Source organism: Salmo trutta, chromosome 37 (assembly GCF_901001165.1).
Source record: "Salmo trutta chromosome 37, fSalTru1.1, whole genome shotgun sequence".
Classification (NCBI taxonomy): Eukaryota; Metazoa; Chordata; class Actinopteri; order Salmoniformes; family Salmonidae; genus Salmo; species Salmo trutta.
This window is the reverse complement of record NC_042993.1, coordinates 4,301,518-4,329,001: the sequence shown is the minus strand read 5'-3', so window position 1 is coordinate 4,329,001 and position 27,484 is coordinate 4,301,518. Positions and strand designations below refer to the sequence as shown.

General features: G+C 45.2%; 2 protein-coding genes across 7 annotated transcripts in view; both read right to left on the bottom strand.

Moving 5' to 3' along the window:
* Positions 1-2,158, bottom strand: part of LOC115176610 (DENN domain-containing protein 3-like) — a 38,523-nt gene extending 36,365 nt beyond the window's left edge. For all 5 annotated transcript variants that reach the window (XR_003872250.1, XM_029736710.1, XM_029736711.1 and 2 more), the window contains exons 1-2: positions 1,496-2,158; positions 29-184 (exon numbers count right to left, since the gene is read on the bottom strand). Coding sequence is in view for 4 of the 5 variants with exons in the window: in XM_029736710.1 (XP_029592570.1) it covers positions 29-112 (84 nt within the window). In the remaining variant the exon portion in view is untranslated. The remainder of the gene's footprint in view (positions 1-28; positions 185-1,495) is intronic.
* A 1,517-nt stretch (positions 2,159-3,675) lies between these two features.
* LOC115176352 (solute carrier family 45 member 4) lies at positions 3,676-27,190 on the bottom strand. Of its 2 annotated transcripts, XM_029736280.1 has the most exons (8): positions 26,966-27,190; positions 19,876-20,521; positions 15,891-16,079; positions 15,375-15,554; positions 13,642-14,798; positions 11,835-11,934; positions 7,950-8,161; positions 3,676-6,269 (listed from the first exon to the last, which is right to left on the bottom strand). In XM_029736280.1, the coding sequence occupies exons 2-8, from the start codon at positions 20,111-20,113 to the stop codon at positions 5,883-5,885; spliced, it is 2,463 nt and encodes an 820-aa protein (XP_029592140.1). In that variant the 5' UTR covers positions 20,114-20,521; positions 26,966-27,190; the 3' UTR covers positions 3,676-5,882. The 2 variants fall into 2 exon arrangements, with proteins under 2 accessions (XP_029592140.1, XP_029592141.1); XM_029736281.1 differs by lacking the exon at positions 26,966-27,190 and having other exon boundaries at positions 19,826-19,907.
* Positions 27,191-27,484: the final 294 nt, after the last annotated feature.

Genomic DNA, 27,484 nt, shown 5'->3' with positions numbered 1-27,484 from the left:
AAAAAATACATTTGCTGATTGGTATTACCTGGTAGACATTCTTGAGTTTATCCCCAGAGGCTCCGACGACAACACATGCTTCCAGTAACCCTGAGGGAAGATGGTCTGCCATCAGAACATGTCTTTCCTCCTCTGTACATCAGGCTCACAAATGGTGGAATCATATCCAAGCATGGAATTTGTACTTTGGAGGAGCAAGCGAGAGAGAGAGAGAGGGAGAGAGAGAGACAGAGAAAGAGGGCGAGAGACAGAAATAGATTGTTCTTCAGAAACATAAGTCACACTCCTTAGCTTGTTCATTTGGGTAAGTTGTTATACCCTTGATCACAGCAGCTGGCTAACAAGATAAAGAGCACATGACATCCTGCTTATTATATATCACCTTTTAATAGATATTTACAACAACAAGCCAAGAGGCTCAGGCTTGAAACACAGCTCACCTGATCACTACTAGGACAACAAACCAAATTAAAGAGAGCGTCCTCTGCTCTGAGAAACCATTAAAAAAGGTGTCATCAAAAATCAACTATAGCATCACCTCGCCAAACAACAAAGCAGAGTTGGAGGACATACAGCTGTAGCCATGTAAAGGCAGCCACCTCAGGAGATACACGATAAACCAACTTTAATTGAATTTCCCTGCTTGAGGGGAATTTCTGGACAAATTGGATTCATGTGTGCTGAAGATGGAGATACCCTTTAATAGGTCACTGAGAAAACTCTATTGAGGAGTGGCACAGTTCACTTTGATGGGTGGGTGGCCTAGTGCTACTGTATTGAAAATAAGTGCCTTTTTAGATAAAAATAAATAAATGTAATAAAAAAAACTTGGTAACTGCACTCATATCCCTTTGGCATCTACAATAGAGGCGTGGTTTTCTAATGGGCTGTCTGAAAAGCGACCCGTCACCAGTTCCTGCATAGCTTTGCATATGAGAGCAACAAGCGTTACACATGCATCACGTCATTATAGCTGTAGAACTGAAACCATGAAATGCTTTATGTGATTTCAGCGGTTTATGTCACAAGTCCATTGCAGTTGTAGTCTGAACTAGACAATTAGAAGCAGCACTAAAATGAATGTGTTACAGGGAAATAGGCTCAAATCTGACACTCCTTTTGTCTGCTTCATCCCCCCACCTCCCCATATTCCCAGCCTGTTCAGTACTCTTTGACTGACATACAATGCATTTCGTTTCCATTGATGAATTGGTGTCTCTGGAAAACTTGTCAACATTGATTACCTCCGCTCTCTTCCCATACACGCCATACTGAAAGAGCCAAGATACCTTTATAGGCCAAGAGCATGTGATGATCAAATTCCATGTTGTGTGTCAATCAATAGCTACGGTGCATACATCACCGTCAAAGCATATTCATGTTTTCGTAAAAATATAGAAGGTAGCTCAGCTACATATAAAAATGTAAATTGTCAAAACAGAAAGTTAGTCTTTAACTGATTTATTTCAAATGCAAAGTAATGATCTTCACCAACCTGTTGGTCCATCGTTAATCCAAGATCACGGGCCAAAGAAATTCGTTTGACTGAATTTGTAGCCACCGAAAGAGAATCAAAACATCTCTGTAAACAATGCAGTTCAATTGACCATCCCAGGAAATGCTGTTATCTGTCTGACTGCGATTAACAGTGTGCTGCTTCCTGCTTTCAGAAAGGATACAAAATCATGTGTACTGGAAAAATGCAGTTTCTCCTACTTTTGTAAGGAATTCAAAACCTTGTGCATTCTAATTTGCTGTCGTAGAAGTTAAGAAGCTGCATTGCCTACTTAACAAAACTGCTATATTAAATTATGTCAGAAGACTCATTCGGTTTCTCAATCGACTTTGTTATAGTGCCATCTACTGAGCAATTTGCAATGTCGTAACAATACAACAACACTCCATTTAAATTGAGTGTTAACAAAGTCGCAATAATGGTATAAATATTCCGCTTCTTCGAAGAAGGCAACCACTGCTGGTTATTATAATTACATTTGCACACATTTGGGGAGGGAAAGCATTTTGATATTTAAAGGTGCATTCATTACCTATCCTCCATTTGTACACAAATATCATGTTAATTAACCGTGTTAGGGTCAGCAGGTTAGTTATCAGTGTCAGCAGGTTAGTTGTTAACAGGGTCAGCAGGTTAGTTATCAGTGTCAGCAGGTTAGTTGTTAACAGGGTCAGCAGGTTAGTTATCAGGGTCAGCAGGTTAGTTGTTAACAGGGTCAGCAGGTTATTTGTTAACAGGGTCAGCAGGTTAGTTGTTATCAGGGTCAGCAGGTTAGTTGTTATCAGGGTCAGCAGGTTAGTTGTTATCAGGGTTAGCAGGTTAGTTGTTAACAGGGTCAGCAGGTTAGTTGTTAACAGGGTCAGCAGGTTAGTTGTTAACAGGGTTAGCAGGTTAGTTGTTAACAGGGTCAGCAGGTTAGTTGTTAACAGGGTTAGCAGGTTAGTTGTTAACAGGGTCAGCAGGTTAGTTGTTAACAGGGTCAGCAGGTTAGTTGTTAACAGGGTTAGCAGGTTAGTTGTTAACAGGGTTAGCAGGTTAGTTGTTAACAGGGTTAGCAGGTTAGTTGTTAACAGGGTCAGCAGGTTAGTTGTTAACAGAGTTAGCAGGTTAGTTGTTAACAGGGTCAGCAGGTTAGTTGTTAACAGGGTCAGCAGGTTAGTTGTTAACAGGGTTAGCAGGTTAGTTGTTAACAGGGTCAGCAGGTTAGTTGTTAACAGGGTTAGCAGGTTAGTTGTTAACAGGGTTAGCAGGTTAGTTGTTAACAGGGTCAGCAGGTTAGTTGTTAACAGGGTTAGCAGGTTAGTTGTTAACAGGGTCAGCAGGTTAGTTGTTATCAGGGTCAGCAGGTTAGTTGTTAACAGGGTCAGCAGGTTAGTTATCAGGGTCAGCAGGTTAGTTGTTAACAGGGTCAGCAGGTTAGTTGTTAACAGGGTTAGCAGGTTAGTTGTTAACAGGGTTAGCAGGTTAGTTGTTAACAGGGTTAGCAGGTTAGTTGTTAACAGGGTCAGCAGGTTAGTTGTTAACAGGGTTAGCAGGTTAGTTGTTATCAGGGTCAGCAGGTTAGTTGTTAACAGGGTCAGCAGGTTAGTTGTTAACAGGGTTATCAGGTTAGTTGTTAACAGGGTCAGCAGGTTAGTTGTTAACAGGGTCAGCAGGTTAGTTGTTAACAGGGTCAGCAGGTTAGTTGTTAACAGGGTCAGCAGGTTAGTTGTTAACAGGGTTAGCAGGTTAGTTATCAGGGTCAGCAGGTTAGTTATCAGGGTCAGCAGGTTAGTTGTTAACAGGGTCAGCAGGTTAGTTGTTAACAGAGTCAGCAGGTTAGTTGTTATCAGGGTCAGCAGGTTAGTTGTTAACAGGGTCAGCAGGTTAGTTGTTATCAGGGTCAGCAGGTTAGTTGTTAACAGGGTCAGCAGGTTAGTTGTTAACAGGGTTAGCAGGTTAGTTGTTAACAGGGTCAGCAGGTTAGTTGTTAAAAGGGTCAGCAGGTTAGTTGTTAAAAGGGTCAGCAGGTTAGTTGTTAACAGGGTCAGCAGGTTAGTTGTTAACAGGGTTAGCAGGTTAGTTGTTAACAGGGTGTAACACGTCTGTACAGTTGAACAGCAGAAGGGAATATAACATTTCCACTTTGACAAAATCATTGCTCGACTTTCAAACCAAAATGTTGAGATAATTTATATTATAAAGATTGATACTTGAGTGTGACCAATTTAATTTCTCATTTGCACACATTCCCAAACTAAAACTATTCACAACCATTTATATTTTCCCCATTACAACCAAACCTCTCAAATTACAGCAGTTGACAAGAAAAATGTACCCACTTTCTAGAGCCAGATGTTCCTGCTGGCTGTGATGATGAATCTTCTTCATTTGAGAACACTGTAGCAAAACGCTTTGCAATAGGACACTTTTTTATTGGATAAATTCAGGTAGGTCCGTCCCCGTTTCTGCCCCTTTACTTCCATTTGGTTCCTAGTGAATACGACCCTGGCTACCTACTACCTCACGTAGGTGGAACAACTCCTCAACCCAACACTCTGGGTCTGGGAATACCTTCTAGGCCCACACAGCTCATTAGATGTACATGCCCCGTAGGACTCTAGTCAAAAGTAGCGCACTACATAGGGAATAGGGTGCCGTTTGGGACTTTGTCCGTTAATCTCTATATAGATTTCTCAACAGATTTGCATGAATGCTCTGCCAGATAATGACACACACACTGTCCTGTCTTAAAGTTCTTAAAGTTTCTTGTGCAGCTTTTGCAGTTGTTAAATGTAAAAACATATATGCTTTCTTGTACGTTACCCTGTGGAACAGATGGTTCAGAACAACAGAGGGCTACTTACTGTAGCACACTTACTGTAGCACAGTAAGTAGCTGGATGGGTCCATGCTGGATGGGTCCAAAGGCATCTTATGGTCATAGACCATTTTTAATTAATAGTCGTCATATGAAATCTAGTATCCTTCCATGCAGCATACTATAATCGATGTTTACAACATTTTCCCTTTTAAAAACATTGATATGTGTTAGAGTGTAAGCATCATCACTTCAGCATTTGATTATCTTAAGGCTGATAACGTTTGTCCAACTCTGTCATGTAAACAGTAGGCTATAGGCCACTCAACCCAGTAAATGGCAAATATGAGCTACAAAAAGAAATGTCCTGAATGCTTTTTTGGACTTTTGGTGTAACCTGGACATCATATTGTCTGTGCTGTATAATAGCCCTGAGTGTTTTCATGATATACATGTCAATAGACAGAAGAAATGGAGTTAGTGGAGGGTGTTTATAACAGGGAATGTAACTGACTGACCCTGAACTGGATCCTCTGTGGCTGCAGCATCTTTAGTGAGGTCAAAGTAACAGAGACTCCTATATTGTTCTGAACTGGATCCTCTGTGGCTGCAGCGTCTTTAGTGAGGTCACAGTAACAGAGACACCTATATTGTTCTGAACTGGATCCTCTGTGGCTGCAGCATCTTTAGTGAGGTCACAGTAAAAGAGACTCCTATATTGTTCTGAACTGGATCCTCTGTGGCTGCAGCATCTTTAGTGAGGTCACAGTAACAGAGACTCCTATATTGTTCTGAACTGGATCCTCTGTGGTTGCAGCATCTTTAGTGAGGTCACAGTAACATAGCGACTCCTATAGCATTCTGTCTGTGGGGAAACTAAGTTTGATCTAAAAAAGTTGATCGGTCACTCCAACCATTTTGTACAATCACAAAATAAAATCAATAAAACATGTTTTGAATGTAGAAATGCAGTGACAATATGCATGTGCAGTCTCAACATCCATCTAAAGAAATAGTCCAAGTCACATTTAAGAAAAAGAGTCCAGCATTAGATACCATGTGTAAAAAGAGTCCAGCATTAGATACCATGTGTAAAAAGAGTCCAGCATTAGATACCATGTGTAAAAAGAGTCCAGCATTAGATCCTGTGTATGAGGTGGATACTCTGATATTGCCTCCTGCAGGCCTTTCAAACGGTGAATGAGTCCCAAATGGCACCCTATTCCCTATTTAGTGCACTACATTTGACCAGAGCCTTGTGGACCCAGGTCAAAAGAAGTGAACTATAAAAGGGAGTAGGGTGCTACTTGGGATGCAACCAGTGAAACCATAAACATTTGAAATCCACGAGGAAAAGAAAAACAGCCATATGTCAAGAAATGCACAACGTGTTCATTGGAACAGTCCATCCCACTGGAACTCATGTGACTAGTGAGTGTTAAGGTTTGGTCACTGTCTTTCTCCACCAGATATCTGTGCAGATTAAAGAAAGGAGACAAAGAGAGGAATCCACTTTATGACTATTGAGATGCCACCAGTATTTTGTCCTTGTCCCTCTTCTTCTTTGCTAAATAGTGGACTCGTAGTTAGCCGTGCTGCTGCTGCCCTTGGGCGACGTTTTGAGCAGGACTACTGGCTCCTGCATACTACTACCACTGGGGCCTGGTTCTGGGGCCACCAGGGCTGGAGTCCCCTCCTCTCCATACCCATCCTGGTCCTGCGTAGTGGTGGGAGTGGAGGAGTCTGGGTAGATGACCAGGAAGGTGGAGGTGAGGAAGCCCAGGAAGGAGCCTCCAGAGGCCATCATTGGGATGACCCGCACGCTGCCAACCGCGTCCACCACCGTGCTCAGCGCAGACGCCACCAGGATCTGGGCAATGTACACCTGGCACGACAGTATGGCACAGTCAATGCCGAAGCCTCGTCGCGACTTCCCTGGACTGTTGTGTTTGTACTGCGGTAAAGACAGAGGGAATTTTTTAAAACATTTTTTACTAATCTCTCACATCAGTCTAAAGATAGGTTATTACTTAGTTCCAAACGCAATTATCATCACATTGGCCTAGAATGAGCAACATATCCATATAAAGTCGTTTTTATTGACAATATGACCAGTTTGGAAGTGTACCGACATCCTTGTTCTCATGGTACTGGCAGAGTCTACTAACTAGGTCTGTTAAGATCTATAGTGAACTATAGTAATCTACACTGAGTATACAAAACATTAAGAACACCTGCTCTTTCCATGACACAGACTGACCAGGTGATGCCACCTGTTAAATCCACTTCAATCAGTGTAGATGAAGAGGAGACATGTTGAAGATGAAGGCCATGCAGCTGAAACTGAGTTTAAACTTTGTTTTCATTGAACATGCCATACAAAATGGCATTTTAAATAATTATATGAAGAGTGCCTTGGTCCTTTATTTCTAAGGATTTTTAAGCCTTGAGACAATTGGGACATGGATTGTGTATGTGTGCCATTCAAAGGGTGAATGGGAAAGACAAAAGATTTAAGTGCCTTTGAACAGGGTATGGTAGTAGGTGTCAGGCGCACCGGTTTGAGTCAAGAACTGCAATGCTGCTGGGTTTTTCATGCTCAACAGTTTCCTGTGTGTATCAAGAATGGTCCACCACCCAAAGGACATCCAGCCAACTTGACAACTGTGGGAAGCATTGGAGTCAACATGGGCCAGCATCCCTGTGGAACGCTTTCGACACCTTGTAGAGTCCATGCCCCGACAAATTGTGGCTGTACTGAGGTGTTCATAATGTTTGGTATTCTCAGTGTATAGTCTCATTTAACCCTACAAGACATGTGGGCATGTAGTTCTGTTACCATTTAACAGAAAGGACGTGAGACAGAAATCATGTACCGGCTCTGCTACACTACAGCTATCGGACGTTCAGCTTCACACATTGAGGGAATGTATCAAGAATGGTCCACCACCCAAAGGACATCCAGCTCATTTTACAACTGTGGGAAATAGGGAGTCAACATGTGCCAGCATCCCCGTGGAACACTTGTCACCTTGCAAAGTCCATGGCCCAACATATTGAGGCTGTTCTGAGGGCAAAGGGGGGGGGGGGGGGGGGGGGGGGGGGGGGGGGGGGGGGCTGCAACTCAATATTAGGAAGGTGTTCCTAATGTTTTGTCCTGTGTGTATAGTGGTAGGGACTGCAAGTCAATATGAGGAAGTTGTTCCTAATGTTTTGTCCACTCAGTGTATAGTGGGGGGGTGCAACTCAATATGAGGAAGGTGTTCCTAATGTTTTGTACACTCAGTGTATAGTGGGGGGGTGCAACTCAATATGAGGAAGGTGTTCCTAATGTTTTGTCCACTCAGTGTATAGTGGGGGGGTGCAACTCAATATGAGGAAGGTGCTCCTAATGTTTTGTACACTCAGTGTATGGGGGGGGTGCAACTCAATATGAGGAAGGTGTTCCTAATGTTTCCAACACTCTGTGTTTAGAGTGGGGGGTGCAACTCAATATGAGGAAGGTGTTCCTAATGTTTTGTGCACCCAGTGTATAGTGGGGTGGAACTCAACATTAAGAATGTGTTCCTAATGTTTTATAATCTCAGTGTATAGTGGTCTATGGTGTTCCACAGGGATCCATAGGGATCCTCACCTGCTTGTTCTCGTGGTACTGGCCCAGCAGAGCGTAGGGGCAGTAGGAGATACTCATGGAGATGATGCCCATGGTGCTGATCATCACCATGGCAACGTAGACGTTAGGGAAGATCGCCATGACGGCGGTTCCCAGGGAGAAGCTCAGAGTACCCAGGATGTAGATGACCTTAATGCTCAGGTCGTAGTTGTCCAGGTACTTCTGGAGCACAGCTGTCAACAAAAACAACATACGCAACATTATTGAGTTGGCACAAATGCGTTGCATTAAGTAGCATGTACTCACTATACTGGTTATGAGTCAAGTCCTCACTCTTTGGTATACACGTTGCTGTCCATACTGTCCACGTTGCTGTCCATACTGTACACATTGCCGTTCACGTTGCTGTCCATACTGTCCACGTTGCTGTCCATACTGTCTATACTGTCCACGTTGCTGTCCATACTGTCTATACTGTCCACGTTGCTGTCCATACTGTACACGTTGCTGTCCACGTTGCTGTCCATACTGTTCATGTTGCTGTCCACACTGTTCATGTTGCTGTCCACACTGTTCATGTTGCTGTCCACACTGTTCATGTTGCTGTCCACACTGTTCATGTTGCTGTCCACACTGTTCATGTTGCTGTCCACGTTGCTGTCCATACTGTTCATGTTGCTGTCCATACTGTACACGTTGCTGTCCACGTTGCTGTCCATACTGTTCACGTTGCTGTCCATACTGTCCACGTTGCTGTCCATACTGTACATGTTACTTTCCATACTGTACTCGTTGCTGTCCATACTGTCCACGTTGCTGTCCACGTTGATGTCCATGCTGTACACGTTGCTGTCCACGTTGCTGTCCATACTGTTCATGTTGCTGTCCACACTGTTCATGTTGCTGTCCACACTGTTCATGTTGCTGTCCACACTGTTCATGTTGCTGTCCACGTTGCTGTCCATACTGTACACGTTGCTGTCCACGTTGCTGTCCATACTGTTCACGTTGCTGTCCATACTGTCCACGTTGCTGTCCATACTGTTCATGTTGCTGTCCACGTTGCTGTCCATACTGTTCATGTTGCTGTCCACGTTGCTGTCCACACTGTGCACGTTGCTGTCCATACTGTACATGTTACTTTCCATACTGTACTCGTTGCTGTCCATACTATCCACGTTGCTGTCCACGTTGCTGTCCACGTGCCTGTCCACACTGTATATGTTGCTGTCCACGTTGCTGTCCATACTGTCCACGTTGCTGTCCATGCTGTCCACGTTGCTGTCCATGTTGCTGTCCATGCTGTCCACGTTGCTGTCCATGCTGTCCACGTTGCCGTTCACGTTGCTGTCTACACTGTCCACGTTGCTGTCCATACTGTCTACGTTGCTGTCCATACTGTCTATACTGTCCACGTTGCTGTCCATACTGTACACGTTGCTGTCCACGTTGCTGTCCATACTGTACACGTTGCTGTCCACGTTGCTGTCCATACTGTTCATGTTGCTGTCCATACTGTTCATGTTGCTGTCCACGCTGTTCATGTTGCTGTCCACACTGTTCATGTTGCTGTCCACGTTGCTGTCCATACTGTTCATGTTGCTGTCCACGTTGCTGTCCACACTGTGCACGTTGCTGTCCACGTTGCTGTCCACACTGTGCACGTTGCTGTCCATACTGTGCACGTTGCTTTCCATACTGTACTCGTTGCTGTCCATACTGTCCACATTGCTGTCCACACTGTATATGTTGCTGTCCATGTTGCTGTCCACGTTGCTGTCCACGCTGCTGTCCACGTTGCTGTCCACGTTGCTGTCCACACTGTCCACGTTGCTGTCCATACTGTCCACGTTGCTGTCCATACTGTCCACGTTGCTGTCCATACTGTACACATTGCCGTTCACGTTGCTGTCCACGTTGCTGTCCATACTGTTCATGTTGCTGTCCATACTGTTCATGTTGCTGTCCACGCTGTTCATGTTGCTGTCCACACTGTTCATGTTGCTGTCCACGTTGCTGTCCATACTGTTCATGTTGCTGTCCACGTTGCTGTCCACACTGTGCACGTTGCTGTCCACGTTGCTGTCCACACTGTGCACGTTGCTGTCCATACTGTGCACGTTGCTTTCCATACTGTACTCGTTGCTGTCCATACTGTCCACATTGCTGTCCACACTGTATATGTTGCTGTCCATGTTGCTGTCCACGTTGGTGTCCACGCTGCTGTCCACGTTGCTGTCCACGTTGCTGTCCACACTGTCCACGTTGCTGTCCATACTGTCCACGTTGCTGTCCATACTGTCCACGTTGCTGTCCATACTGTACACATTGCCGTTCACGTTGCTGTCCACGTTGCTGTCCATACTGTCCACGTTGCTGTCCATACTGTCCACGTTGCTGTCCATACTGTCTATACTGTCCACGTTGCTGTCCATACTGTACACGTTGCTGTCCACGTTGCTGTCCATACTGTACACGTTGCTGTCCACACTGTTCATGTTGCTGTCCACACTGTTCATGTTGCTGTCCACGTTGCTGTCCATACTGTTCACGTTGCTGTCCATACTGTCCACGTTGCTGTCCATACTGTACACGTTGCTGTCCATACTGTCCACGTTGCTGTCCATACTGTCCACGTTGCTGTCCATACTGTTCATGTTGCTGTCCACGTTGCTGTCCATACTGTTCATGTTGCTGTCCACGTTGCTGTCCACACTGTGCATGTTGCTGTCCATACTGTACATGTTACTTTCCATACTGTACTCGTTGCTGTCCATACTGTTCACGTTGCTGTCCACGTTGATGTCCATACTGTTCACATTGCTGTCCACATTGCTGCCCATACTGTACACGTTGCTGTCCATACTGTACACGTTGCTGTCCATACTGTACACGTTGCTGTCCACGTTGCTTTCCATACTGTTCATGTTGCTGTCCACATTGCTGTCCATACTGTGCACGTTGCTGTCCATACTGTACATGTTACTTTCCATACTGTACACGTTGCTGTCCACATTGCTGTCTATACTGTATACGTTGCTGCCCATACTGTTCACGTTGCTGTCCACGTTGCTGTCCATACTGTTCACGTTGCTGTCCACGTTGCTGTCCATACTGTTCATGTTGCTGTCCATACTGTACACGTTGCTGTCCATACTGTTCACGTTGCTGTCCACATTGCTGTCCATACTGTTCACGTTGCTGTCCACGTTGCTGTCCATACTGTTCATGTGGCTGTCCATACTGTGCACGTTGCTGTCCATACTGTACATGTTACTTTCCATACTGTACACGTTGCTGTCCACGTTGCTGTCCATACTGTTCACGTTGCTGTCCATGTTGCTGTCCATACTGTTCACGTTGCTGTCCACTTTGCTGTCCATACTGTCCACGTTGCTGTCCATACTGTACACGTTGCTGTTCACGTTGCTGTCCATACTGTCCACGTTGCTGTCCATACTGTCCACGTTGCTGTCCATACTGTCCACGTTGCTGTCCATACTGTCCACGTTGCTGTCCACGTTGCTGTCCATACTGTACACGTTGCTGTCCACGTTGCTGTCCATACTGTACACGTTGCTGTCCACGTTGCTGTCCATACTGTACACATTGCTGTCCATACTGTCCACGTTGCTGTCCACACTGTACACGTTGCTGTCCACGTTGCTGTCCATACTGTCCACGTTGCTGTCCACATTGCTGTCCACGTTGCTGTCCATACTGTTCACATTGCTGTACACGTTGCTGTCCATACTGTCCATGATGTCCATTCTGCACACATTACTGTTCATACTGTACACGTTGCTGTTCACGTTGCTGTCCACACTGTCCACGGTGCTGTCCACACTGTCCATACTGTACATGTTGCTGTTCATACTGTGTATTTCTCTAAGGAGTAGGACCTACCTGAGCAGACTGCAGCGGTAGCAGCATAGACAACCAGTCCCCAGCAGCCCATCTGAACCCCTTTATGGTAGTTCTGCAGTTCAGTGGAGTTAGCAGGAGCCTAGATGGAGAAAATACAACATATAGAAGTCCAGAAACTCCTAAAGCAATTTGCACCACAAAATTGTGCATATTATCAGAATTAACATTTTGTCCCATTAAAAACATTACATTGGCATTTAAAATAAATTGAGCCCTTGTCAGTAGACCTAGTGATTCTCAGAGGGTTCCCTGTCCTGCAGAGGAGAAACAGAGACCTAGTGATTCTCAGAGGGTTCCCTGTCCTGCAGAGGAGAAACAGAGACCTAGTGATTCTCAGAGGGTTCCCTGTCCTGCAGAGGAGAAACAGAGACCTAGTGATTCTCAGAGGGTTCCCTGTCCTGCAGAGGAGAAACAGAGACCTAGTGATTCTCAGATGGTTCCCTGTCCTGCAGAGGAGAAACAGAGACCTAGTGATTCTCAGAGGGTTCCCTGTCCTGCAGAGGAGAAACAGAGACCTAGTGATTCTCAGAGGGTTCCCTGTCCTACAGAGGAGAAACAGAAACCTAGTGATTCTCAGAGGGTTCCCTGTCCTGCAGAGGAGAAACAGAGACCTAGTGATTCTCAGAGGGTTCCCTGTCCTGCAGAGGAGAAACAGAGACCTAGTGATTCTCAGAGGGTTCCCTGTCCTGCAGAGGAGAAACAGAGACCTAGTGATTCTCAGAGGGTTCCCTGTCCTACAGAGGAGAAACAGAGACCTAGTGATTCTCAGATGGTTCCCTGTCCTGCAGAGGAGAAACAGAGACCTAGTGATTCTCAGAGGGTTCCCTGTCCTGCAGAGGAGAAACAGAGACCTAGTGATTCTCAGAGGGTTCCCTGTCCTACAGAGGAGAAACAGAGACCTAGTGATTCTCAGAGGGTTCCCTGTCCTGCAGAGGAGAAACAGAGACCTAGTGATTCTCAGAGGGTTCCCTGTCCTGCAGAGGAGAAACAGAGACCTAGTGATTCTCAGAGGGTTCCCTGTCCTGCAGAGGAGAAACAGAGACCTAGTGATTCTCAGAGGGTTCCCTGTCCTGCAGAGGAGAAACAGAGACCTAGTGATTCTCAGAGGGTTCCCTGTCCTGCAGAGGAGAAACAGAGACCTAGTGATTCTCAGAGGGTTCCCTGTCCTGCAGAGGAGAAACAGAGACCTAGTGATTCTCAGAGGGTTCCCTGTCCTGCAGAGGAGAAACAGAGACCTAGTGATTCTCAGAGGGTTCCCTGTCCTACAGAGGAGAAACAGAGACCTAGTGATTCTCAGAGGGTTCCCTGTCCTACAGAGGAGAAACAGAGACCTAGTGATTCTCAGAGGGTTCCCTGTCCTGCAGAGGAGAAACAGAGACCTAGTGATTCTCAGAGGGTTCCCTGTCCTACAGAGGAGAAACAGAGACCTAGTGATTCTCAGAGGGTTCCCTGTCCTGCAGAGGAGAAACAGAAACCTAGTGATTCTCAGAGGGTTCCCTGTCCTACAGAGGAGAAACAGAGACCTAGTGATTCTCAGAGGGTTCCCTGTCCTACAGAGGAGAAACAGAGACCTAGTGATTCTCAGAGGGTTCCCTGTCCTACAGAGGAGAAACAGAGAATATCAAAGAAGAGTAGTAAGAGAAGGAAGGAAAACAGGAACAGTAGATTATTAACGAAAGATGGACAAATAAAAGAAGAGTTTGCTCATTCTCTAACTGAAATAAACTTAACTATAATGAACTTCAATAAACAATGAATTACAATGGAGGACTGGACCGGTTCTTACTGTGGGGTCTCCAGCATAGATGACCTGTCCCATGAAGTCTGTGTAGAAGACGGCCTCAGCGATGATGGAGAACCAGGTGAGGAGATGACAGACGCAGAGCCTCAGCAGCTGGGGGGGCATCTTCAGCATGGACAGCCACAGCAGCTTGACCGTGGTGCCCCCCTCGTCCCCGTCGTCACTCTCAGAGTCACCGCTGGACAGCGTGGTGCTGCTCTGCTGGAGCTCCCTCCTCTGCTGCCGGCGCTGCATGTGCTCGTAGATGTCGTTCATGCTCTGCGAGGTCTTGATGCGGAGGTTGGCGCCGGCTGGATTGCCCATGGTGTTTCTGCGGTGGCGGTATCGTGCTGAACCCACGCGGCCATAGTAAGAGAATGTAAATGACGGCTGGCGGTAGAAGGTGTGGGGGAAGCGGCGTGCCCCGGCGGTGGTGCTGGACGGCCTCAGGCCTGGCATACGGCCCTGGCTGTTGGCCCCGCGGGCTGTGTGGTTGGAGGGGACGGCCGTGGCCGCTGAGGCCCCGTTGAGGCCCCTGGCTCCCTGGTTGGTCTGGTTGTTGAGCAACATGTGCTCCCTGCTGTAGTAGGGGGAGGGGTCCTGGTGGAAGAGGGGCACCTGGCTGTCTGCCTGAGCCTCGGGCTGGGGGCCTTCCTGGTCCTGGATGCCCCATCCACTGTAGTGTCTCTGAGGGGTGCCAGGGTAGAAATCTTGGGGGTAGTCCTGAAAGATGGAGGGCTCAATGTCGGCCAGGAAATGACCGTCCTGGTCCAGGTCTGAGTCCAGCTCGATGGTGGCGTCAGGCATGGCCAGCACCGAGTCGCTCTTACTCCTCACCCTGTCCACGTTGATGAAGAGCTCTCTCTCTGACTGGGCGTCCTCCTCTCCTATAACGTCCAGCTGAGGTATACTACGAGGCCCCGCTGAGCCCTCCTTCAGTTTCCCTGAGGAGGACAGGCTGTCGGAGTCTCCCTCTCTCGGAGTGTCACCACGAGCCTCAAAACTCTCCTCCTTGATACTGAACATGTGTAGAGTCACAGATATGGTGAAGATGACGGCAGCAAACACAAACAGGATCTGCTCCTGGGACTTGAAGGCCGTGCCCAGGATGGTGCTGGTCCAGTCCAGGCCACCCAGCACGTAGCCAACCGCTCCTCCCAGCCCTGCCAAAAACACAATGTCAAAACAATGTTAGAGCTAGCCACTTTATGAGTTGTTCGGTGCTCGAAATACCGATGATAAATTACTTTCCTCATGTTTTTGTTTATTCCCCTCAGGGAATCATCACGGGAGCAACCGTGACCAATAAAAGTAAAGATTGTATTTGTTTAGAGGGGGCGCCATGTGACCTCACATTCCAAACATGTCGCTCCACCAATCATATACACCGGCTTCAACATGAAATCAATTTAAAACTGACTCAAGACATGACTGATAGCTCTCTTAACGTAACATTGAGCAATAATAACTGTTATAGAGTGGACTTGGCAGTTACATAGTGATTCTATAGTGTCTTAGTGTCCTCTCCTCCCGTCCTCTCCCTGCCTCCTCCTCCTCAAAACGGCAGATGAAAGTGCAGAAAGAGAACAGGATATGAGGAGAGGAAATGTGCTTGTAGGGTTCTTAAATCCTCTTCCTGCTTCCCTCCGACTGTTTGAGGAGGTGGGGAGGAGAGGACACAAGGAATCAAGGACAGACTATTGAGAAGGAGCCAATACAACTAGGGCAGCATAGTGTACCTGCAGAGAAGGCATGTATGTTGAGGGCCATGTCCTGTTCCTCTGTGTCGGCTACATCCAACAGGTAGGCTCTGATAGGCCCATCTGAGGCGTCTGCACTGAAGTCCAGTAGAACCACACCCAGCACCGTCAGCACTATCCCAATGGGCTGACTGCTGGGAACGTCCCCGAGGGCTAACCCTACAGCACACAGAATAAGAAGAAGGAATAATAATAATAATAATAATAAGTTGTATTTATATAGCATAGCACTGTCATTAAAGAATCATCATTATACAATACAGAAAATATAAAAAACAAACACGAGCATCTAAGGGAGTTTCACATTTCCAATACATGATGATTAAATAGTGCCTACGTCCCACATCGCACCCTATTACCTTTATAGTGCATTACTTTTGACCACAGCCCACAGGGCTCTGGTCTAAAGTAGTGAACTACATAAGGAATAGGGTTCCATTTGGAACTCAGTCAGTACCTCCCTCAAAACTAAGTACCAATGGACACTAGGCTCACCTAGGAGGGACCCATTGAGGAAGAGAGAAACTCCCAGTAACACCCCCACACAGAGTGCCAGGATGAAGGGTCTCCTGCGGCCCCATTTCAGGGTGCAGCGGTCGCTGGCTGAGCCAATGAGAGGGGTGAGGATCAGGCCCAGGATGGGGCTCAGAAACCACGTCAGGCTGTAGTACTGCTCTGGAAGTCCTGAAAAAAACACAAAACAAAAAACACCTTCAGTCAATATGCTTAAGGCTTTGGCCACAGAGAGACTGATCACGGATGAAATCCTATTAGCATTCATCAAATATTAGTTTGTCAAAAGTTCAACTATTACAAAATCTTTTGCCCGCAGCCTAAAGGGCATTCTTTACAGAACCACAGCCATCAAAGCTTTTAATCAACAATGCTGAATCACATTCTAGTCCTTCCATAGTCACTAGCAGGTTTGGTGAGGCATAGATCCAATCTGGCCGTGTGAGGTGAGGTGAAAGGTGAGGTGAAAGGAGGTTTGTGGGTAGCTGGAACCATCTCAATGTATCACGCTCCAGTCTGATGTACTGTGGACCTTGGAACTAGGCTGTTTCACTGAGCTTTCTAATGAAAGCTATGCAGCTGATGCTCTACTTCAGCAGGCCTACACATTAAACAACAATCACTGTACATCTCCCACTAGAATATGTGTTACAGATTGTCACTAGAAGGAAAACAAGTGGACGTGTTTCTACAAGCCGGTTGTTCATTAACCTAGATAAGAGCCCTCACGCAAGACACAACTTGTTGCAAGAACTATGGAAACAAACTGGCAATCTTCATCTCTGTGATACTTCCCTCTGTAGGAACACTACAATGATATAGGCCTCACGCAGCTATGGCAACAACAGAACAGACAGTGAAACTGGAAACACAATAAATGGAAGCTTCCTATCCTCTTTCAAATGCTAGGTAGTGCACGTTAGAATTTGTTCAGAAAGGGTTAAATGCGTAGCCTGTTGGTTTATGGAGTGGAATGCACTGAATGTGACCTAGTCTGTTGCTCAGTCTGAGCAGTAAAATGGTTATTGAAATGTCACTGGCTTGTGGACAGACTTTTATAACCCTCTCAGAAAATCAACAAGATATGAGAAGCTGGCATCAAGTCAGATCGTCCTTCTCAGAAAAACCAAGGAAAAGTAGTTAAACATAGGCTCTACATTAGGGGCCCGTAATGAATGACTGGGACTAGGTTATACCCAAGGCAATAGTGGGAAATGTCACCAAGACATAACCCTTTACACTCGTGGGAATTGGCCTATATGGATAGGGCTAAATTGAAATGTTTCTTACAGAAAAAATATGAAAAGCAAATGCATAACCATTGTAGCAATTGAAAGGGAAGAGTTTGTAGATCATGGGAAAATGAGTAGCCCAAAAGGTGAGGACACAACAGTTCACCTGGCACAAGACTGAACCCAACCATTACACTGTTCATTTTATATTTACTCTACTTTTTCATCAGTTGTTGATAACGAAATCTGAATACACTCTGGATACATTCAGTAACATAATAATATTCCTGGAAATTGTGGGGTAGGTGCAACATAAGACACAAAAATGACAAAGGTCTAACTGGTGTCTCCAAGTGGACATACACCTCTCCAAAGTGTGCACAGTTCCTAAGACATTTCAATGCACTTTTATGACTCAAAGAAGGGTCTTGAACTCTCCTAGCTGTGCCGTTGAGGAACTAGAGCAAGCACACTTGTATTTGTTTAGTTTGGAACACAATCCGGCATCACACAATTCCTGTTGTTATTTACACAATCCAAAAAAGGGTCCATTAGAAATGGCAATCTGGGTCAGGTGGGCTTGATTTTAAAGCTTGTCCTATTGCCAACATGACTAACTAAGTTATCAAACAGGATCGTACAGCGTTCGGCTTTCACAAGGCAATACAGAGGAACATATAGTCATTTAGGTGTGTAGAAAGAAGTAAGTGCATTCAGGTGCTTGTTCCGCACAATAATCAAACAGGCTCCTCCTGTTCAGAACAACCCAGGGTATGACCACATGTCATCTTGTAACTGTACATCAAACAGGCTCCTCCTGTTCAGAACAACCCAGGGTATGACCACATGTCATCTTGTAACTGTACATCAAACAGACTCCTTCTGTTCAGAACAACCCAGGGTATGACCACATGTCATCTTGTAACTGTACGTCAAACAGACTCCTCCTGTTCAGAACAACCCAGGGTATGACCACGTCATCTTGTAACTGTACGTCAAACAGACTCCTTCTGTTCAGAACAACCCAGGGTATGACCACATGTCATCTTGTAACTGTACATCAAACAGACTCCTCCTGTTCAGAACAACCCAGGGTATGACCACATGTCATCTTGTAACTGTACATCAAACATACTCCTTCTGTTCAGAACAACCCAGGGTATGACCACATGTCATCTTGTAACTGTACATCAAACAGACTCCTTCTGTTCAGAACAACCCAGGGTATGACCACATGTCATCTTGTAACTGTACGTCAAACAGACTCCTCCTGTTCAGAACAACCCAGGGTATGACCACATGTCATCTTAACTGTACATCAAACAGACTCCTGTTCAGAACAACCCAGGGTATGACCACATGTCATCTTGTAACTGTACATCAAACAGACTCCTTCTGTTCAGAACAACCCAGGGTATGACCACATGTCATCTTGTAACTGTACATCAAACAGACTCCTTCTGTTCAAAACAACCCAGGGTATGACCACATGTCATCTTAACTGTACATCAAACAGACTCCTGTTCAGAACAACCCAGGGTATGACCACATGTCATCTTGTAACTGTACATCAAACAGACTCCTTCTGTTCAGAACAACCCAGGGTATGACCACATGTCATCTTGTAACTGTACATCAAACAGTGATCATAAACGTTGATACTGTATATGACTTGAGTTTTATGATTTGGAGATGTGAAGTGCACATTTGGACTCACGGATGTTTGGCTTGCTTGGATCATCAAAGCGGTATTTAGTATAATCCTCAACGTCTCATCTTTCAGAATACATCGAGTCATCTTAATTTACAGCATATCCCTCAAACAGATGACAAAGAATTTGCAAAAGTTGACCAATTAGCAGTAGGGATGGGTGCTCAAGTTCAGAACGGCTGTTGGGTCAAAACCAATGCAGAGCCAGAGCTCTGACATCATGTATAACATGTTACTGTACAGCCACTGCCTTCCAATTGTAGGCGCTTATTAGTTCCCAAATCTGCCATTTTCAACCAGAAGTTTAAAGGGTTACAAAAACAAACTTTTACTTCACCACTATTTCAAAACATTATTATGTGCACTCACACGTTTGCTTCTGTTATGACAGTCCTGAAGGAGCGGATTTAGATAAGCCTGTGTTATCCAATACTAGTTCAGTTGTAGCTAACCCTTTGCTGTGTGACAATGTCTGCCTACAATGTTCATCATACATTGAAATAAATGTGCAGCTGTTCCATGCTGTGTAGATAAAGAGACCTAGAGACCTACTGTCCATGTACCCTAAACTGTACATAGGAGTTACATCACAGAGATGGAGAGTTTGGCAAATCCATTTATGACAAAATTGTTCCCAACGGGAAAACAGGTTGACTGAAACGTGCAGACTCACACATTCTTGCCATACCTACCAAACTCTGTAGAAGACATTGTTCCATTCTGCATTGGTGGCAAACCTAGTAAGGGCCCGGCCTGTTATGCTGCCTGTGCACAGTGTACAGATAGTTAACATAACCCCACATAACTCCCAGCCCTTATGATGGAGTAAACCTAACAGAGACTGGGTTGGGACCAATCTTTGGTAACCATTTGGCAAACAATTATCCAAAAGGGTAAAATACACATATGAAATGCCTTAGTTGCAACTCCAATACCATTTTTTTTGTCAACCAACACCCTCCATTGGTACCGACCTATTTGCAGTAAGACTGGTGTGACCAGGGCTGTCTCCATTGGTACCGACCTATTTGCAGTAAGACTGGTGTGACCAGGGCTGTCTCCATGGCGTAGCAGAACTCTCGTCCGAACATGACAGCACCATGCATGACCCACTTGCGCAGGGGAATATGTTCCTCCCCAGCACCCTCAGCCAGAGACCCATCAGGACTCTCCTCGTCCCTCTCACCGCTCTGCTTCTTCACTGGCATCTCCACCACATCCTGACGTGGCAAAACAGTCAAGTCAGCCTTCTGGGGGACCATGGTCGTCAGCTCGTATAGAGAGAGAAGTTATGACTGCTCCCCTAAAGCCTTAATGTAGTTTACGGTCCTGTCCGCTCCGATGCAACTGTCCTTCCCTTTATGGTCAATCAGAGGACTACTATCAAAACAACAGCACTATACATGAAGGAAAAATCCTGCTTTTCTTTAGTTCTTTCGAGGCACTTTTGACAGCAATTCATAAGGTTCCGTGGCAAAACGCGGCTTTGTAAGAGATTGGCTCTCTTCACTGCTGGCTGCTGTACTGAATCCAAACCCATAGAAAGTGGCATTCAGATAGAGCTCATTTGATGATGTCTGTAGAGGGGAGGCTGAACAGGGTGAGGGAGACGGGGGCTGGCGGAGGTGGACAACGTTCCTCTCTAGAGCCCCATGGAGTGACTCATTCATCTGTAGAGGGGACACAGACAGACAGAGTCAGACAGACAGCATGAGCGTTAGTATGTTAACCCATAGTCAATAATGCCTTTATAACCAATAAACATCTTAAAGTTACGGACTCTGGATAGGCCGATAAAGGCTAGTATTATGACAGTTTAGGCCTATTTTATATTTCAAATGTCAGCAGTACAAATACAATAAGAGCTTTAGTAGCTAGTTGGGTAAAGTTTAATGATGCACATTCAGCTGGGATGCTGCCGAATAGATAAGCCAAGCTGCTGCTGTAATCAGCCCTATTACTATAAATGTACACCTGCAATTAGGCTAAAGTACTGAGTCAACCCATTGAGCTGCAGGAGAAAGTTCCTCAGATTGGAGGAAGGAAACTCCATCCACGCAACCAAGTCTTGAAAACAAGAACTCAACCACTGCGTGAACTTGGGTGAACCAGCTGTCCTGTAGGAGTTTCAGCAGCTGTGAGATGAGAGACTAGTGTAGGCCTAGAAAGATAGATGTGCATTTTGGACAATACAGGCTGAAACACATTGCACAACCTTGTTGTTAGGCATGAGTGATGTTATGCATGACATTGCTGTGCTCCTAGTAACTTACCTTGCTTTGAGGGTAGATGAGGTAGCTATTAACAACCCAAACAGGTGGCCTACTGTTCTAACAGAGATTGAATTACAGTGAGGGAAAAAAGTATTTGATCCTCTTTGCAGATCTTCTCCAAGTCATTAAGGTTGAGGCTGACGTTTGGCAACTCGAACCTTCAGCTCCCTCCACAGATTTTCTATGGGATTAAGGTGTCTGGAGACTGGCTAGGCCACTCCAGAACCTTAATGTGCTTCTTCTTGAGCCACTCCTTTGTTGCCTTGGCCGTGTGTTTTGGGTCATTGTCATGCTGGAATACCCATCCACGACCCATTTTCAATGCCCTGGCTGAAGGAAGGAGGTTCTCATCCAAGATTTGACGGTACATGGCCCCATCCATCGTCCCTTTGATGCGGTGAAGTTGTCCTGTCCCCTTAGCAGAAAAACACCCCCAAAGCATAATGTTTCCACCTCCATGTTTGACGGTGGGGATGGTGTTCTTGGGGTCACAGGCAGCATTCCTCCTCCTCCAAACACGGCGAATTGAGTTGATGCCAAAGAGCTCCATTTTGGTCTCATCTGACCACAACACTTTCACCCAGTTGTCCTCTGAATCATTCAGATGTTCATTGGCAAACTTCAGACGGGCATGTATATGTACTTTTTTGAGCAGTGTTACCAATTGTTTTCTTGGTAACTATGGTCCCAGCTGCCTTGAGATCATTGACAAGATGCTCCCGTGTAGTTCTGGGCTGATTCCTCACCGTTCTCATGATCATTGCAACTCCACGAGGTGAGATCTTGCATGGAGCCCCAGGCCGAGGGAGATTGACAGTTCTTTTGTGTTTCTTCCATTTGCGAATAGTCGCACCAACTGTTGTCACCTTCTCACCAAGCTGCTTGGCGATGGTCTTGTAGCCCATTCCAGCCTTGTGTAGGTCTACATTCTTGTCCCTGACATCCTTGGAGAGCTCTTTGGTCATGGTGGAGAGTTTGGAATCTGATTGATTGATTGCTTCTGTGGACAGGTGTCTTTTATACAGGTAACAAACTGAGATTAGGAGCACTCCCTTTAAGAGTGTGCTCCTAATCTCAGCTCATTACCTGTATAAAAGACACCTGGGAGCCAGAAATCTTTCTGATTGAGAGGGGGTCAAATACTTATTTCCCTCATTAAAATGCATCAATTTATAACATTTTTGACATGCGATTTTCTGGATTTTTTTGTTGTTATTCTGTCTCTCACTGTTCAAATAAACCTACCATTAAAATTATAGACTGATCATTTCTTTATCAGTGGGCAAACATACAAAATCAGCAGGGGATCAAATACTTTTTCCCCTCACTGTAAACTTTTGATTTTTTTTTTTATGTAATAATGGGATTTCCAATAAGGTTTTATAGTAAACCTGTTCTGGCTAAATGTACCACACAACAAGTATCCCTTTAGGCCAAACTTCTTCAACTGGGTCTTCTAAACATCCTCATATGGAAAATGACCTTGAAGAACCCACCCCTCAACGCTCCACCCAGTCTAGTTAGCTAGCTACAATATTCTCATGGGAAGAATAGTTGAGTGGTGGGAAATCCTGCTCATCTCTCATCCTTTCTAACCGCTCTGCTAAAATCCACTCCTCTCTCACAGGAGAAAAAACCATATGATATGAAAAGTATTATAATAAACATGAAACGGTGAATGTAACAAGCGCTCATCATTTCAAATAGACTACATGTCATATTAAACAGCATATACAGTGCAGCCGGAATGTATTCCACATTTTGTTAGTTTTATAAAAAATCCTAAATCTACACACAATACCACATAAAAACAAAGCAGAGGTTTTTAGAATAAATGTTTGCAAATGTATTAAAATCCGAAATACCTTAAGTATTCTTAAGTATTCAGACCCTTTGCTAGGAGACTGAAATTGAGCTCAGGTGCATCCTATTTCCATTCATCATCCTTGAGGTGTTTCTACAACTTGAGTCCACCTGTGGTAAATTCAATTGATTGGACATGATTTGGAAAGGCACACACCTATCTATATAAGGTTCCACAGTTGACAGTGCATGTCAGAGCAAAAACCATGCTATGGGGTTGAAGGAATTGTCCATAGCGCTCCGAGACAGGACTGTGTCGAGGTACAGATCAGGGGAAGGATATCAAAAAATTTCTGCAGCATTGAAGGTCCCCAAGAACACAGTGGCCTCCATCATTCTTAAATGGAAGAAGTTTGGAACCACCAATACTCTTCCTAGAGCTGACCGCCCGGTCAAATTGAGCAATCGGGGGAAAAGGGCCTTGGTCAGGGAGGTGACCAAAAACCCGATGGTCACTGACAGAACTCCAGAGTTCCTCTGTGGAGATGGTTGTCCTTCTGGAAGGTTTTCCCTTTCTCTGCAGCACTCCACCAATCAGGCCTTTATTGTAGAGTGGCCAGACTGAAGCCACGCCTCCGTAAAAAAAGGCACATGGCAGCCCGTTGGAGTTTGCCAAAAGGCACGTAAAGACTCTCAGACCATGAGAAACAAGATTCTCTGGTCTGATGAAAGCAAGATGGAACTCTTTGGCCTGAATGCCAAGCGTCACGTCTGGAGGAAACCTGGCACCATCCCTACGGTGAAGCATGGTGGTAGCAGCATGCTGTGTAGATGTTTTTCAGCTGCGGGGACTGGGAGACTAGTCAGGATCGAGGCAAAGATGAACGGAGCAAAGTACAGAGAGATCCTTGATGAAAACCTGCTCCAGAGCACTCAGGACCTCAGACTGGGGCGAAGGTTCACCTTCCAACAGGACAACGATCCTAAGCACTGCGCTGTTTGCGCTGTTCTGTGAAGGGAGTAGTACACAGCGTTGTACGAGATCTTCAGTTTCTTGGCAATTTCTCGCATGGAATAGCCTTAATTTCTCAGAACAAGAATAGACTGACGAGTTTCAGAAGAAAGTTATGTGTCTGGCCATTTTGAGCCTGTAATCGAACCCACACATGCTAATGCTCCAAATACTCAACTGGTCTAAAGAATGCCAGTTTTATTGCTTCTTTAATCAGAACAACAGTTTTCTGCTGTGCTAACATAATTGCAAAAGGGTTTTCTAATGATCAATTAACCTTCTAAAATTATAAACTTGGATTAGCTAACACAACGTGCCATTGGAACACAGGAGTGATGGTTGGTGATAAAATAAAATGTTATTGGTCACATACACATGGTTAGCAGATGTTAATGCGAGTGTAGCGAAATGCTCATGCTTCTAATTCCGACAGTGCAGTAATATCTAACAAATTCACAACGACTACCTTATACACACACAAATGTAAAGGGATGAATAAGAATATGTACGTATAAATATGTATGAGCAATGGCCGTGCGGCATAGGCAAGATGCAGTAGATGGTATAGAATACAGCATATACATCTGAGATGAGTAATGTAGGATATGTAAACATTATTAAAGTGGCGTTATTTAAAGTGACTACTGATACCTTTATTAAATCCATTTATTAAAGTGGCCAGAGATTTGAGTCTGTATGTTGGCAGCAGCCTCTATGTTAGTGATGGCTGTTTAACAGTCTGATGGCCTCTAACTAGCACATAACAGGCCTCTTGTACGCCTATGTAGATATTCCATATATATATAAAAAAATCTGCCGTTTCCAGCTACAATAGTCATTTACAACAATAACAATGTCTACACTGTATTTCTGATCAATTTGATGTTATTTTAAATGGACAAAAAACATTGCCTTTCTTTCAAAAACAAGGACATTTCTAAGTGACCCCAAACTTTTGAACAGTAGTGTAGGCTGTGACTTGCTTAGAATGAAATACAAATGAAGTAAAAAGTTCCTTATTAGGCTCAGTGCCTTTGAATTCATTTTTAAAAGTGAGTGTGGCTTCAGGCTTACGTGACGGTGCCTTGAGAGCAGGCCTGCAGCGCGCCTGCAGAGTCACTGGGGATGCTAAACACCCTTTTGGCCACTCTTGCCAGGCTAGGCACGGATGCAGTTTATTTTCTTTATAGGTATGCTTAAAGGTTTTTAGGCACAATAACCGAATCAAAACTAAAAGCTCCTTGAAAAAAAGTTGGAATATGCCAGGCCTATTGGGACAAAAATCAATGATGGCCCATTGTATCGATAATAGAACAAAAATTAAGGAAACTTAAGATCAGATTTTTTGGTTTATAAATACTTTGCTCCAATGACACACTTAATTAACTACCCACATCTTCCTTCCTTTTAGCATGTGCACATAGTAAGTACACCATCTTGGTTTCGGGACGTGTCTGTTCAGATTCCACAATGATTATTTAGTTGTGGACATTACATCTTTGTAAGTCACCTTGATTTTGCACCTGTGTGTTTTATTAAAAAAATGACAATATTTTGCAAACTCCATGACAGTAGCTAAAGCAAGAGGCTATAGCAGCAGACAAGCAGACAACAAATGTATGATGGGCCAGGCATGTCCTGAGCTCATGGAGCACTACTGGAGCGCTTCAGCCTTTGGGAATCTTGCTCCGCAAATTGGGCACGCTCCACTCCCATACTCTGACACTGCCTCCGGTACATAGGTGGGGGGTAGGGGCGCTCCAGTACAGTAGGTGGCAATAATGCACCATAACGTTGGATGCCAACTGCCAATAAACCCCACAGAAGAAGGGGCGGGGGCAACAATCGGCGCACGTGACAATTAAACTTTGATTTACACACCGGAAACGGTTTCCTTACAGTTCTGTTAACGACGGCAGGTGTTCGGCAGGCAGGAGCGAAGGACACTCTGTGCTAGCTAGCACACTAGCTAGCGTAAGGTGTAGCTAGCAATAGGTGGTGGCGACAACGGTAGACAGTGTCCTTCGCCCCTTGCCTCCCGTGCACACGGTTCTCTCCGGTACAGAGCATGCAGGAGGCGGGGGCAACTGGTAGACAGTGTCCTTATCCCCCGCCTGTCGAGCACAGTTCTCTCGGAGTACACAGGAGGCGGGGCGACACCATGTGCTAACTAGCACACCGTGGTGCCCCAGCCTCCCGCACTAGTGGGGGGCGACCAGTAGACTGTCCTTCGCCCCCGCCTGTCAGGCATTGTTTTCCGGCAGTTCTGTTAACAATGATTAGGGCAGGCAGGAGCGAAGGACACTGCCTACCGGTGTCGCAGAACACCTGCAGGGTACACAGGAGACGAAAAATGTATAATACTTTAATTTACCTTTTGGGGGGTTCTTGAAGGAACCAATAGGATGCTTGAGGGGGCGTTCCTACAGATGCAGTAATACCCATATGCAGGAACGCCCCCTTAATGCGGGCTGCAGTTGCACACTATAGGTTGGGACCGTTGTTCTACACCTCTATGGTTGGGATCCGTTTTAGACAGGACTGGTCAAGATGCTGACTGGCTGGTTCTTTTATCTCAGAAGTAAGAAATAAGTATGTATCATCAATAACTTGCTAAATTAGCGAACGTTACAGAAGCTAGCCAAGTTTGCAAGCTAAAGAGCTAACTAACTTTTTCAGTCTAACGTTAGCTAACTATGCTATCAAACTGTTCTGGCATGAGTTACCGGTATATTATTGGTATCACTATCCCTATATCTAACGTCAAAGCCCGCTACAATATAGACCATCTCTGCTATTAACGTTGGTGTGTAGTAGATTGTACAAGCTGTCACGAACGCTAATGATACAACGGACAGGTGTGTTCACATGATCAGACGGTAGCTAACTAGCTAGTTAATGTTAGCTTAGAAGCTAGCTAGGTAGCTACGGTATTTTAGCTAGCTATGATGAATGTAACCCGTAGATAACCAGCTAACTTGGAATGGGCTACCGAATGCTGATAAAAATACACAAATCGAATATACCTGATCCCTTTTTCCAATGTAAAGAAGTATTCACGTTCCTTAGTCGTCGGTGTGCCCGAGTAGCCTGAGCTTGCTAGTTGTTTCGACACGCTGATGCCCAGTCCAATGACAAAATGCATTACCCAATCTCATTAATTGCCACCGTACAAAAAAGCAGTACTTGACATCACTAAAATCGATGACCAATTGCTCTAATTCTATCCAATGGGAGGCAAGCTTGGATGCTATTCAACAAATGTACACAACATTCAGAAGCATTTGTTGTCCTGTGATAATTGTAACAAACAATAATAATTGAGTGGATTTATATAGCGCGTTTCTACGGTTACTCAAAGCGCTTTACATAGTAAAGGGCAAACTCATCTCATCCACCACCAATGTGCAGCACCCACCTGGGTGATGCATGGCGACCATTTTTGTGCCAGAACGCTCACCACAATCAGGTGGAGGGGTGAGTGATATTATGCCATTTAGGAATGAGGGGGGTGATTAGGTGGCCATGATGGAATGGGACCAGGT

What these genes read in the sequence shown, in the direction of transcription:
- LOC115176352 (XM_029736280.1), bottom strand. Translation starts at nt 20,113, where the DNA reads ATGGTCCCCCAGAAGGCTGACTTGACTGTTTTGCCACGTCAGGATGTG. An exon ending in CCTCAATGGGTCCCTCCTAG is followed by an intron (nt 15,555 to 15,890) that starts GTGAGCCTAGTG and finishes TGTGTGCTGTAG; the next exon opens with GGTTAGCCCTCGGGGACGTT. An exon ending in CATACATGCCTTCTCTGCAG is followed by an intron (nt 14,799 to 15,374) that starts GTACACTATGCT and finishes TGTTTTTGGCAG; the next exon opens with GGCTGGGAGGAGCGGTTGGC.